At 40.0% G+C, this 14,064-nt stretch overlaps 1 protein-coding gene across 1 annotated transcript in view; it reads right to left on the reverse strand.

The window, feature by feature from the left end:
- LOC147897250 (Nucleic acid-binding, OB-fold-like protein) overlaps positions 1 to 14,064 on the reverse strand; it is a 174,810-nt gene that overhangs the window by 7,615 nt on the left and 153,131 nt on the right. The window contains exons 2-12 of the mRNA XM_087380505.1: positions 2,367 to 2,466; positions 2,200 to 2,301; positions 1,963 to 2,127; positions 1,802 to 1,867; positions 1,627 to 1,692; positions 1,401 to 1,520; positions 1,124 to 1,198; positions 819 to 946; positions 608 to 698; positions 353 to 421; positions 166 to 257 (exon numbers count right to left, since the gene is read on the reverse strand). Of these exons, the coding sequence (XP_087236631.1) occupies positions 166 to 257; positions 353 to 421; positions 608 to 698; positions 819 to 946; positions 1,124 to 1,198; positions 1,401 to 1,520; positions 1,627 to 1,692; positions 1,802 to 1,867; positions 1,963 to 2,127; positions 2,200 to 2,301; positions 2,367 to 2,423 (1,031 nt within the window). The 5' untranslated portion in view covers positions 2,424 to 2,466. The remainder of the gene's footprint in view (positions 1 to 165; positions 258 to 352; positions 422 to 607; positions 699 to 818; positions 947 to 1,123; positions 1,199 to 1,400; positions 1,521 to 1,626; positions 1,693 to 1,801; positions 1,868 to 1,962; positions 2,128 to 2,199; positions 2,302 to 2,366; positions 2,467 to 14,064) is intronic.

Here is a 14,064-nt window from a genome sequence, read left to right on the forward strand (position 1 = left end):
CTTCAAGCGAAAGAACGAAGGAGAGAGAAAGAAAGGAGAAAGGAGGAAGAGAAGAATCTGGATGAAAAATATTATCCATGACATAGAGGGCTGATTGAGGTATGAGATGAACCATATCTGTTTCACGTTCAAAGTTGTATTCAAGACTCAAAGGGAGCGACTTACCCAGCAAAAGTTACCCGCTCACCAACAGCAGCTGTATGTGGTGGCATTAGGGGCTCAACAGTGCTATGATCTGAATTCGATGCACACAGTACCTGCAAAGAAGCAACTTCATCACAACATTTTGTTGTGCTCCCTACACTACATGTAAACTCCAACAGGTGACTAGATAGAGCTAAGAACACATTACCAAGCCAGCAGACAAAACATCCCGCAACTTTCCTGGCTTCACATTTGTTATCATCACAATCCTCCTATTCTGCATAAGTAAAGCAATCCAGCATCCATATCATCCAAAGTACAATGTATCTTTATCATCGTGGATTCAATATAACCATAAAGCTTATCCTTGCGCAATGCACATACATATTTACATATTCGTCTTCTGGTTGTCTACTTGCTGGATGGCTCAACTTAAGATAGTTAGCACAAAGAAAGACCATACCAGCATTTCTTCCTCCTTCAAATACTTTGCAAGGCCACTCACAACTTGCCGGACGCCACCATCTCCCAAGTCAATCTCCTCCACAAGCAAGCTACACAATAATGCATCTTAAGATGACCTGTGAATTTCAACTCGTGAAAAAATGAACTTGGCTTTGTTATATCATGGAGATTTGCAGGAGTACTTTATAAAAATGAGATGAGTTGCTTACGAATCTGCACTCGGGTGCTTCCAGACTTTTCTCACTAGCCCAACACGAATGTCAAGAGCACTTACACTTACATCTACTTCCTTTTTCTGCTCAGCATCTTTTGCCTTCATGTTTGTAACTTGGTCACTCTGTGAACATTAAACAAACAAGAGGATCCTTGTAAGCAGGACTAATTCAACAGGCATTTGAATTTGCAAAGAACATTACCATATACTTTGATCAAGTTGAGCAATGCCACTGCCCCTTGATAACTGCCAAATATCTTGCACTAAATAGCATGCATTGAAGGTTACCAAAACACTCACACCAAGTTTCTTGTCCGTGGTAGCCACTGACGGTTTGACAGTGTCCTCGGACTTGACTTTTTTTTTTGTTGTGAGCTGATACCAGAATGCAGCATCAATTAATCAAAAACAACATTTAACGTACCAAAGTTTCCTGGTAACGTACTATTGACCTTAAGGCTTCATGTATGATGTAACATGTATGGATCACAATGATGTTAGATGTGTGATATAGTATCTATGTGCATAGTGCAAGAATTGTTGCAGAAATTGTATGCGAAAGTGGAAAAAAAATCACCTGCAAAACGCCATTGCTTTCCGTTGTAAGTGTTTCTAGCTTGGTGGAGGCCTGATTGTCTACTTTGCTTTGTGTTGGAGCCGTCTTTGCAGGTTTCTTTGCAAGATCATCTAGAAACTCCTGCATAGGTACGATCGAACTAAAATCAAACTGCGAGCTTGTGGTGAGTACTGGCTATATCTCAAGGTAGGTCTTACATGCATCATTGCGGCCCGCGGTGAATTACCTGTTGTTCAAATTTGGATTTTTTAATAAGTATTTTCTTGAAAAATGTGATAACCTTGTCTTCATTCTGCACAGCCACTCGGCAACATGAACCAAAGACGTCTGGCATACGTCAGATTGCGGGAGTTGATTAGCACTTTAAATCCATTCAAAGGTGCTCTTGCAGGAATGATTACCTGGACGTAGTCAAACCAACGAACCAAATTCAGATAATGATCCTGGTGCGCAGAGTCTAAATTTACCTGCACCTCAGCATCATACGAGCTGAAATCAGGCTACTGCCGAGGCACATCAAAAGCGTGTAGGAAATTCTCAAGAAAGCGAAAGAGGTGCCTACCACTGCATCTCTCACTGCCACGAAAACAGTGATGTCTACCAACGAGACCGAGGTGCCAGTTCCTGCTAAAACGGATCGCTTAAGCAAATGATCGTTGATCGATTTCAGCTTGTCGGACGAGTCTCCATCGTGGAAATTTTTTGCGAATGTAAGCCATTGCCTGGCCTGCCAGTACATTCACAAGAAAATCAAAGATCTGCAAAGCAACGTCTTGCTTAGAAGTGGGGCGATGCCTACCTCCTCTCCTAATAAATCCTGATGACCCGGTGGACTTGCGCTAGCGAGCAAATCGCTGCATGCGTCGTCAAAATCCGTCCATTCCCTTGCGGTGCCACTCACCTACAACAAGCAAAGCTCAGAGTTGGCAGTCGATGCAGACAAGCCGGAGTGGCGAAAGGCCATACCTGTGGCGATTGCAGGATGGTTGCCAACGCTTTGGCTTTGTGGACGCTGACCCCCATCCCCGGTTGGCTGTGCCTGCACCCTCCCTAAAATTCTATTGCACTAGAAGAAGCACATGAGATGTTGAATGCTAAAATGACATAGACATAAAAGGTGGATGACATCAAATAACTATAGCAAGTATGGAGTACGCAAAGGAACACTCTTGTTCCCCAATTTGTGCTATGGAAAACTTTGATAATATCAAGTGCTCTATGGTAGGACCAACTTGATGTTGAAGTATCTTCGTGTTTAGGCCTCATCTACTAATCACAAGTGGTGCTGAAAATTAAATCCAACAATGACGCACTATGGCATCGCTAAATTGATGCTAAAATGTCCTTAGGTTGAGGATTGATGTGCTAATCACAAGTGGTGGCGAAAATTGAATCCAAGAATGATGTACTATGGTATTCTCTAAAAGTTGATGGAGATGGAAGGACCTCATGTTGAGGGCTTACCCAACAAATTTAAATGATAAAAAAGTGGAGTCAACGCAATACAAACATTTGATGGCTAGCCATTACTACAAAAGTCACACTATGCTGATGATGAAAGGGCCTCATGTAAACGGCTTGTTTGCAAATCTACATGAAAAGGATGGCTGTACATCAATACAAAAAATTGGCTATGCTGATATAAGACTATTGTACTAGGTATTGTGGCAATGGAGACAAAATCAACACTTGCATAGTGGACAATTATGTTGCGTTTATCTTAAAACGTCTATCATAGTTGTGCTTTCCATGTTTACCTATATTCCATCAATAAAATATACCCATGAAGAATAGTAAGATGATCACTATGGAAGCCTGATAAGTGTGGAAAGAAAAAGAGTTTTATTTTGTGATTGTTCATAAACCAAATGTAGAAGACTTGTATAATATTGTTATGGTGACAATCTACTAGAAATAGCCAAAGAAGGATTTATAAGGCTAACATGTGCAGGAACTATGCCAAAAACAGCTAGCAAAATTGCTTTACAAGGATAGAATATGGCATGCAAAAGAATGCAACTATCTTACCGCCAAAATAGATCAACATGCTAAGTGAGTCATTGATGTGATGAACTTTGATACTACCCACTACCAAAGGTATTGAGGTGAAGCCAATGATGGATCCGATGGGACTCACACCCTTAGGAACTAATTTAGATTTATTGGGCAACGGCTTACTTGACTTTGTGGAGTCTGATCTCCTCTAACGATGTACTAGTATTAATGCTAGGCTGCACATTGAGGTGAGAAATGCGGTAGAAGATTTTATTTACTGGCTCTTTTTGGATGCGAGTTTAAAGGTGTGGTGATGTTGAACTTGGCAAGTGAAGAGGCTTTAATTATGAGCTAAATAAAACCATTCTAATTCTTTTTGGAAAAAAAACTTGCCAAAATTTTATAAAAAAGAATGCTAAAAAATGATGATATGGCAAATATGTGTATATGCTAAAGTACACATGTGCGTGTATATATCATTGTGCTTAGGTGAAATCAATTAGTTGAAATTGTGTGCCACATGGTTGTTGAGGTGGTAGCGAATGATTTGGCATTGCCACATGTCCTATTAATGTGATTGTTTGCCATATGCCACAAAGTTTTGCCACATGTTTGGATAAGCTCTTCTCCCATGTGGCCTATCTACCATGTGTTGCCTATGTGGAGGTAGCCTATTATGCAGAGACTAAGGATGTGAATGACAATGAGGCTAAGGACATTTAAGCTAAGCAAAAAACTGCCTCACTGTTAGAGAGAGTGTGGCACAAACCACTTTATTGTAGCTTGGTCAAACTCTCTTTAACAAGGTGGGATCTTGTGGCTAATGAAGTCCTAGCCATGGCTATGGGACATAGCCTAGGAGTTCCTTGGCTCAGGATTGACTGACCCCTATCCTTGCAAGAGTTTGTGGTTAGGTGGTGACACGTTAGTCTACACCATGTGTGTCCCTGTGGTAGCTATAGGTTGGCTAGATATGGCAGCTACAGTCAGCCTATTCTAGGGGACAATCCCTTCATTCTATAGCATCAGCTAGCATCAATAATCACCCTATAGTTCAACACTACAAAAGAGCTTCAAGCCTCCATAGGGAAAGGGATGTTTAGCAAGAGTGCCCTCTTTTTTCCAATGGTAAAAGAGCAGGAGAGAAGGTGATTGCCTCTCTCCACTCGTGCCCTTTAGGAAGGCTCCTAGCCTTCACCAAGTGTTGTAACTCCTTTTCATATCAATAGAACAAATATATTACTACAGGGAGCAGTTGCACCTAATGAGACTCTCTGCACATTATCATTCGCATGCATGCCAACATTTGGTATTTTATCCTCCCCCAAAAAAAGAAACAAAATAAAAAATAAAAAATAATCAAATATATATATTCTTGAGAAAGGTACATTCTATTTAAAACTTGAAAACAATACAAAGAGTTAGCTATTTGTGGGGCATTGAAAGAAACTAGTTGTCCTACAATCTGCTTTGTAGGGTCTAAGCTCATAGGTGTAGAAATTAGTGCCAACAATTAATATGGTGGACTTTACAGCAACCAAAGGATTCCTTGATTTGTGAAATGTAGGCCTTGTAGAAATATAGGCCTTGTAGAAACACTCCAACATTTCTATGGTCTTATTGAAACTCTCTATTACCTGTCTTGTAAATAGTGCACAAGCTATCGATAATATCAAGCCAAATATCAAGCGTTCCACCCTAATGTTCCGTATTGTGATGCTGGCTGCTATCTTCCAAACACCATCCTCTAGCGAGAACATTGAGCATTGCTGGGAAGATGCGTGGACTCTTGAATCTCTTGGTTGGTCACGTCATCCATGTAGTACACTATTTAGATGGGAGAATGCATGTTGCCTTACCGTTTAGTCTATGAACAAAATGATCCAAAGGTACATTGCATGGGATGGGAATAGACCAGTTGGTGGTGTGATCATGTGCAAAGAGTTGAAACAAAAGAATTTCCACTCATTTTCATGGAATGCTTGCGTACTATCTAAAAGATTTTGGGTAGCCTCACTTCAAATCAATTTCAAAAAATATTAGCGCAAATGATCTTCAAACTACATGGAGCTTTACATGCACTACAATGCTGTGACGAGGCAAAAAATCGAGTTTGCTTGACTAACACCATCGAACGTTTATGTTTTGAAAATATTAGTTGCCTATCGATTGAAGTCAACGAGGGTGGTGGAGATGACAAGGGTGGTGCAGTGTGAATTGGACAAGGCTACATGGCACTTAAATAGTCATTGCCCACCTAGACCTTGATGAGCAATTGCCAATCGATGAGCTATTGACTACCTATTATCGTTTTGAAGGGGCACTACAAGAAATATTTCCCAACGTGGTACTTGTTTTTGAAGGGGTGAAACGAACCCCCTTTGTGCAGACTTTTCTAGCCGTAGATAGTGGTGGATCAGATGATCATTGCATCATGCAAGCCAGTGGCTATAGGAGCCTCATGGCTATTTAATTGGATGCAAAGCCTATGGCTAAAAAGCAATAAAATTAAGTCATCCCACTTAATCCTAATCAAACTTCAAGGCCGCCACTTAATAATTGACTGCAAGTCTGATGGCAAAAAGAATTAAAATTAAGTCATCTTGCTTAATCCTAAAATCGAACTCTGAGGGTTGCCACTTAATCCTCACCACACCATCATTTCACCTAGATGGTCCTCTCTACTCCATCATTTTCCCAACTACCATTATGTTATGTTAGAGCTAGCACGATGGCTAATTTCCACCATCATTATGATAAGTGTCCACATCCAAATTAAGCCCATTGAATGCTATGGCACACAACAGCTGAGTGAAAATTAAAAAAACAGCCCATTAAATAAAAAAATCTTGATAATTGCATAATTTTAAGGGATCTTTATAGTTGACTCTCTGTATTAGACCACATGGTGGTTGTGATCATGCATTGTGCAACCATTGGCCCCCTTTGCCTATAGCTATTTTTATACTCCCCGATAAGCAACTCCCTCTCTCTCAATTGCAAGCCTCCCCAACAAGCTGTAGCCTCATGGATTCAATAGACAATCTTCCTCTGCAAATTGACACACCCAACATGGTGGCTGAAACTAGTATATGAATATTAGCTCTCCATTATCACCCTAAACTTCCACAAAAAATAGCTACACCCAGCCTAGTTATGAAAGCATACAATCTGAATTGACTAACCACTGTTATGCATAGTCAAGATTCCTAAATAGCACTCACACTTATATAGATCCCCAACTAGAACCAGCATGGGTGGTTGTTATTTCAACCACCGGGCTTGGAAAAGAATATTGCCTTTCTCTCTCTCTCTCTCTCTCTCTCTCTCTCTCCCCCCCCCCCAAATTTCATAAGATGCAAATGAAAGCCAATTTGCAAGGAAAAAAATAGTCAAATTTTAGCATTGCAAGTTTGACGACTGACTTGCACTGTGTCAACTATGTGTATGATGGGCTTGGGAAAGATTATTTTCTCTCTCTCTCTCTCTCTCACCCCTTTTACATTGTTGAGGTGCATAGTAAAGCTTCTAAGGACATGAGCATTTTAGTCCCCCAAATCCCTTGATGTTGCTGTCTTGAAACCACATCTCATGTTGATGGCTCTGATCAAATGGGTGCATCTACTGCCTTTGAGGCTAGCTACTAAGCAAGGAGGCATTTTTTCTGGCATTGTCTTTTCCTCCGCATTTGTTGCAAATGTGTCTTCCATTGCCATTTGGATATTGTATCATTAGTTTCCATGGCCTTGAACGTCCTCCTCGTATCTTGACTAGGTATATCAAATTTTCTATTTCATAGCCTCTGTCTAGTTCTCTTGCTACCCATGACAAACTACATTGCACCATGTGGTACCACCCTTATTTTAAATAAAGAAAGTGAACGAAGAAATGAGAAATTATTTCTATTATTAGACGAGCTAGCTTGTGAAGAGAAACAAGGACTTGCCTAAAAGCTTCATGACAGGAATAAAGAATTGTGCACGTTCTAACTTTCAAGAGAGCCTGAGGAGCATGGAGAGCCATAGGGGCAAATGCCCTTGAGGAGCACATGCTTTTTTTTTCCAAAAATAAGCAATGAGGAAAAGAAGCCGAGGTCTTAGATACAAGAGAATCGGACTAGGAGAATACTTTGGTGATAGGGTGACAGGGCAGGACATCGGTGACATGCATGGGAGAATGAAATTAAGTGAAAATTTTGAAAGTAATAGTAGGAGTTGTCAACTCTGGAAAAAATCATCAGTTGTGTTTTGCCGTCTCTGATTGTATACATCACCAACTTGTGCCCCCAAATGAGAGCAAAGAATCCCAAAATGACTTTAAAGAAAATAAGCAAAATGGCTCGCTAGCGGATTTGATGTTAAGAACTGGAAGCACCTTTGACATGCTTATGGGCCTCATTGTAAGGTAGTGACTCTAAAAGGAACCAATGAAAAATGATATATAATGTGGAATTTATTCAAAGATCATTGCACATGTATGAATTTAGTTTTTTCTAGTGCATCCATTTATGGGTGGACTAAGATACAAATTTCACCAAATATCAAAGTTTTAAGACTACCATGCACTAGCTTCAGAAGTATGGAGTACATTTTTTCAAAAAGTTTGACTTTTCGATCAAATGAGAAAACGTTATTGAGCTTTCCTTCAAAGGCATGCACACAATTGCAACACAATATTAGAGACCACCTAAACCATAGCAAAGGTCCTAAATTGGTTACCTCCTTTGGTTTGTGGGAAGCTCCAATAGTGCACTTTCAAATAAACAATTCCTTCCATCTATGTGTAGAACAATTATTTGATGTTTTTAAAAATTTTCAGATATCCTATCCAATCCAAGCTGCATGCTTCATAGGCATTATAGTATTTGTAGTAGTTTAACGATCTCATTCAAGATGCTAATTGTGTAATTTTTTGATCTCAAATTCAAGTTCAAAATATGTAGATTAGTTTAAATACCAAGTTTGTGAAATTCCATTGAAAAATGCATAAGTCACGGGTTCATACGAATATATTCCCTAAACTTCACAAAAAATGGCTATACCCATCATGCATTCGCCCAAAAACACCCGAAATAGAAATTTATTGTTTTTTTTTAAATCGCTTTGTACTTTGAGGCTATTTAACTCACTAGATTTGCTACATCTAAGTGAGGGTCAGCTCCATTTTCTTGATATCAACCTATCAATTTAGATTGGTACGAGATGCATGTCATTGAAGGTAATTCTTACTTGCAATATTCATGGCAGCTTTGGCTTTTTGCATCCACAATAGCCTTGAGAGCTCCTCTTTCATTTCCTCTTTGTAGTCTCCTTAAATCCTTCTTATGCTTGGGCCTTAATCTATTTTATGGTTTGAGAGAGGCCTAGAATAGATTAGGAAGATTACACACTAGACTCTTACACCCCTGCTCGTGCAGAAATGGAATTCAGTAGAGCCACATGGACCAAACCTATTTGATGCTCGATTTTCATTGCTCGCCTAAGTTTGGGGGGGCAAGACCCTTGCCCAACCACCCGCGCCAAGGTTTTCTTTGTGTAAAAATGTATTGCTTTGTAAGGTGGTGGGACTAGAACCCTCGACCTATAGACATGTAATGCAAGCCTTGTCCACCCCTCCCATGGCAGTGTGTATGTAATCCCACTCGCCATGAGATAAAATAATGCAAACTGAGCAGGTGGCACTTAGATGTCTAACTGACTTTATTTTTCTTATGACCATGGTAAGCTTGCATGCCAATGTTATAACTGTTGAGGTTGCGGACGTCTTCCTCATCTCTACTTTTACTTTACTTGATCGTTATATCCAACTCATAAGAAAGATAAGTATCCATATCATCTGATCAAGTAGAATGTGCAAGATGTCATGCTAGGACAGCTCAACACCGTCAAGACATCAAAAGAAGCATGGGATATGTTCGTAGCTCTCTATGAGTCTAAGAACACTTCCAGGATTCTCACACTAAGAAATTAAATCAACCAAAGTTTTCGCAATAGCAACGAAACCTATCATGCTTACGTACTCAAAATCAAAGACTGCAACAATCAACTCGTAGTAGCAGGAGAGACTATGAATCCCGCAGAAATGGTTCAAGTCATCTTGAATGGACTAGGAGAGGGACATGAGAATCTAGTCCAGAGTATTGCCATCCAACGGCAAATTCCGACACTGGAAGGACTTCAATCAGTCTTACTTGGAGAAGAACCCAAGACTCATGCCATTCATGCACGCAAAGGTCATTCTAAATGATCAAGCATTCACAGCTTCAGAGGTAGAGGCAGAGGTAGATCATTCCATCGAAGTGGTCATCATCAGCAACAAAGTCGTCAGCAAAGTTAGAATCAGCATCAGCACCATCCTCAACAACATCAGAATCAACAAAGAGGAAATCATTCCAATCGAGGAAGATTCCAAGGACGAGCGAATGCATCCACCAACATGTGAAACATCCAGTGCAACTACTGTCATAAGTTTGGACACTACGAAAGAGATTGCCGCAAGAAGCAATACGACCAAGGCGATCAGTCCAGTAGCAATTGAGGGAAGTTTCATGGTACCAGGACATCCTAGTCAAAATCATTATGCAAGGGAACATGGGAATATGTTTCTTGCAAATGAGGAATTAAAGAAGACTGATACAATGTATCTAGACACTGATTTCAATACAAAAGAGAATTTCAGCTATCAAGTCAAGTGAAACATCCAATGCAACTACTGTCATAAGTTTGGACACTATGAAAGAGATTGCTGCAAGAAGCAATACGACCAAGGCGGTCGATCCAGCAACAATTGAGGGAAGTGCCGTAGAAGGGAAAATCATCATGGTGGACATCCTAGTCACAATCATTATGCAAGGGAACATGGGAATATGGTTCTTGCAAATGAGGAATTATAGAAGACTGATACAGTGTATCTAGACAACTGATTTCAATACAAAAGAGGATTTCAGCTATCAAGTCGACCAAGCATATCAGGATCCTTGGTACATCAGTAGCGGTGCATCATCTCATATGACAAATCATCAGGAATGGTTCACAGAGATGAAACCACTGGAAAGTCAAAAGAATGTCATCTACAAAGCAAATAATACACTGAATCCAGTTCAAGGGACATGCGTTATCCATATGAACAATTTCACTGGTACGAAAGGATTGGTGAAAGATGTATTTTATGTTTCGAAGCTCAGTAAGAACCTCTTGTAGTAGGACAAATGACAGAACACAACTACCGAGTCATCTTCGATGGAGATGATTGCACTATCAGAGACAACAAATCTAGAAAATTTCAGCTAGTAGGAAAAGGATTCAAGGAAGGACGCTTGTATAGAATGCTAGCTACAATACCAGATTTGCATGCCATGTCAACTCAACCGCAACAGATGCCACTATCCACAAAATGGCACAAGAGATATGGTGAGCTTGCTAGATCTCAGGAATCAGAATATGGCAATCGGGATTCCAAAGCTTCAGTTTCTTGGAAAATTTTACGAAGCATGCTGCTTCGGTAAATAAAAGTGAACCAACTTCGACAAAAGTACCTCTCGAGCACGAGGATTCTTGATTTGATTCACATAATGTATGGGGTTATGCCTAGACCCATAGCATCAATGGTTCACTTTACTACTTGAGTTTCATCAACGACTACATCAGATATTGTTGGGTCTACTTTCTGAAAGAGAAATCTGAAGTGTTTTCGATATTTCAAGAATTCAAAGCCATGGTAGAAAACCAGACAGGCAGAAAGATCAAAGTCATGAGATCAGACATAGGAGGTGAATACATGTTTCATGAACTTTTACAAAAGTCACGGCATTCGAAGACCATTCACATGTGCAGATACTCCTCAGCAGAATGCAAGAGCTGAAAGGAAGAATGTTACTTTAGTAGATAGTGCTAAAGCAATGCTTAGTGAGAAGCATCTTTCAAATAAGTATTGGGCAGAAGCAATAGCCACTGCAAACTATTTGCTTAATTGACTTCCTACCAAACCGATACAGGATATGACACCTTATGAAGACACAAGCCACACATTGGGCACCTCTGCATATTTGGTTGCATAGCATGTGCCCACATACATGACGACATTCGCAGGAAATCGGATGTGAAGTCACATAAATGCATCATCATTGGCTACAGTGAAGAAAGCAAAGCATACAAGTTGATCCCATCAACCGCAAGGCCATTATCTCCAGAGATGTAATCTTGATGAGGAATCAGAATGGAAAACCTCAAACACACAGAAGATAGACACACCGATTTCACAATCATCTATAGAACAAGTTGATGAAGAAGAGCAAGAATTGCCTGAAACACCACAAGCAGAGCTACATCAACTCATATGGTCTACTAGGGAAAGAAGACCTCCAGCCAGATTGACATATGCTCAGAAAGGCAAAGCAATTCAAGTTGAAACCATCAACTATGCTCTTATGACTACCATCATGGCTACAGAAGAGCCAGTGTACTTCGAAGATGCAGTAGACAAGCCAAAAAGGAAAACTGCTATGAATGAAGAAATGGATGCTTTGTACAAGAATAATACTTGGGAATTATGTGACCTTCCACTAGGAAAGAAGGCCATAGCAAACAAATGCGTATACAAACTGAAGTACAATCTAGATCGCAGTATTCAAAGATACAAAGCCAGACTAGTTGCAAAAGGATTTGCACAGCAATATGGTCAGGACTATGATGAGACTTATGCTCCAGTAGAAAAGATCATAGATGTGATTCTTGATATCACTAGAGACACTCAGCAAAATGGAATGTGTATCATCTCGATGTCAAGAATGCTTTTCTCAATGGTTACCTAGACAAGGAAGTCTACATGCAACAACTAGCAGGTTATGTTGAGCCAGGAAAGGAGAATCAGGTTTGCCATCTCAAGAAAACTCTCTACGGCTTAAAGCAAGCACCTAGAAATTGGTAAATAGAATTGACAAGTATTTTGTTGATTTGGGATACATGAAATCCAATGCATATCATACTCTTTACTACAAAGTTCAAGGGGAAGACATTACTATTGCACTTTTGTACATAGATGATCTGATTGTGATCGGAAGGAAGGATAGCTTCATTAGAAAGCTGAAACAAGACTTATCTGCAGAGTTCGACATGAAAGATCTTGGACTTATGCACTATTATCTTAGAATTGAGTTCTAGAGAGATTCAGACAGCACCTTCATGAGTCAGCTCAAATATGTTGATAGTCTCTTGAAGAAGCTTCATATGGCAGATTGCAAGATTACAACCACTCCCATGGAACAAAGTTTGAAACTTACTAAAGATTCAAAAGAGCCTACAGTCAATGACAAGTACTACAGGCAGCTCATCGGATCTCTTATATATCTGACTATCACATGGCCAGATATTTGTTATGCAATAAGTTCACTAGCACAATTTATGGCAAATCCAAAACCAGTCTTACTAGAATGCAGCCAAAAGAGTCTTGAGATACATGAGAGGTACAAGACAGTTTGGAATAGAACATAGAGGAAGTCATCCAAGGTTGTATGGATACTATGAAAGTGACTATGCCGGAGATCATGAGACCAGGAGATCGACACAAGGATATGTATTTTTCCTTAGTCAAGGTGCTATATCATGGTTGTCAAACAAACAAGCAACTGTTTCTTTCTCTTCGACCAAAGCAGAATATAGAACACTCACTACAGGTGCATGTGAGGCTATATGGCTCAAAAGACTATTGTCAGAAATAGATTACTTTGATGAATCAAAGCCAATAATAATATACTGTGATAATCACTCAGCTCAAAGCATTGGCCAAGAATCTAGTATATCACTCCAGGACAAAGCACATTGATGTCAGAGAGCACTTCATCAGAGAAAGAGTGTTACTTGGTGACATCACACTGCAGCATTGTGATAGCAAAGAGAATGGTGCTGATATCTTTACCAAACCACTCGATAAAGAGCTTTTTAAAAAACATCGACAAGCTCTTGGTTTGACGCAAAGGAAGGATATTCCCATTAAAGAGGTGTGATGGAATGTAATGCTCAGTCCTTCTTCAATTCTCCAAAATCATCATCGTGAGGGAAGGCCTACTTCATGATGTTGATCTTGAGGGAAGGTGTTGAGAAATCACGCTCAACATCCTTTGATTACATGTGCATAGCACTTACACATATAGAGTGCTATAAAGGAAAGGGTTAGATGCCCTAACCCTAACCCTAAACGGGTTTGTATATATTCTACATTTTCAACTAAATCTAGTGTATAGTTAGTCATTTGTGGAGTGCTCTCTAGCTATGCCCTCTCTCCTCATCTCCACTCTTCTCCTCTCCCCTCTTCATATTTTGTCAGGAAGTCCTACTCTAAAACGTGCATAGTCCATGGGTAGAACCTTCTTTCTGTCTGCCCTCTTCGCAACAAGAAGTGCTTCTCTTTCTGTGCTTGCTTCTATATGTAGAGAAGAAATGCACACCACATTAGAGGCTGGTAGGCACTAGCTTGGCACTAGGAGGAGGCTTGCCTAGTGTGTGATGGGAGGACTTGCTAAGTGATTGTCTACGACTAATGGACAAAGTAACATTCAAGGAAGTAACATGTGCTTTGTGTTTCCTTATGTTTTATTCATTTCATGCCTTTATGTTTGCTTCGTGAATTTGTCTATTTGTGTTTGTTTTTTCTTAGACACCCAAGTGTCTTGTGG

The sequence above is a fragment of the Dipteris shenzhenensis genome, chromosome 10, assembly GCF_047967505.1.
Source record: "Dipteris shenzhenensis isolate YYH24624 ecotype China chromosome 10, Dip_SZ_1.0, whole genome shotgun sequence".
In the NCBI taxonomy this organism is placed as follows: domain Eukaryota; kingdom Viridiplantae; phylum Streptophyta; class Polypodiopsida; order Gleicheniales; family Dipteridaceae; genus Dipteris; species Dipteris shenzhenensis.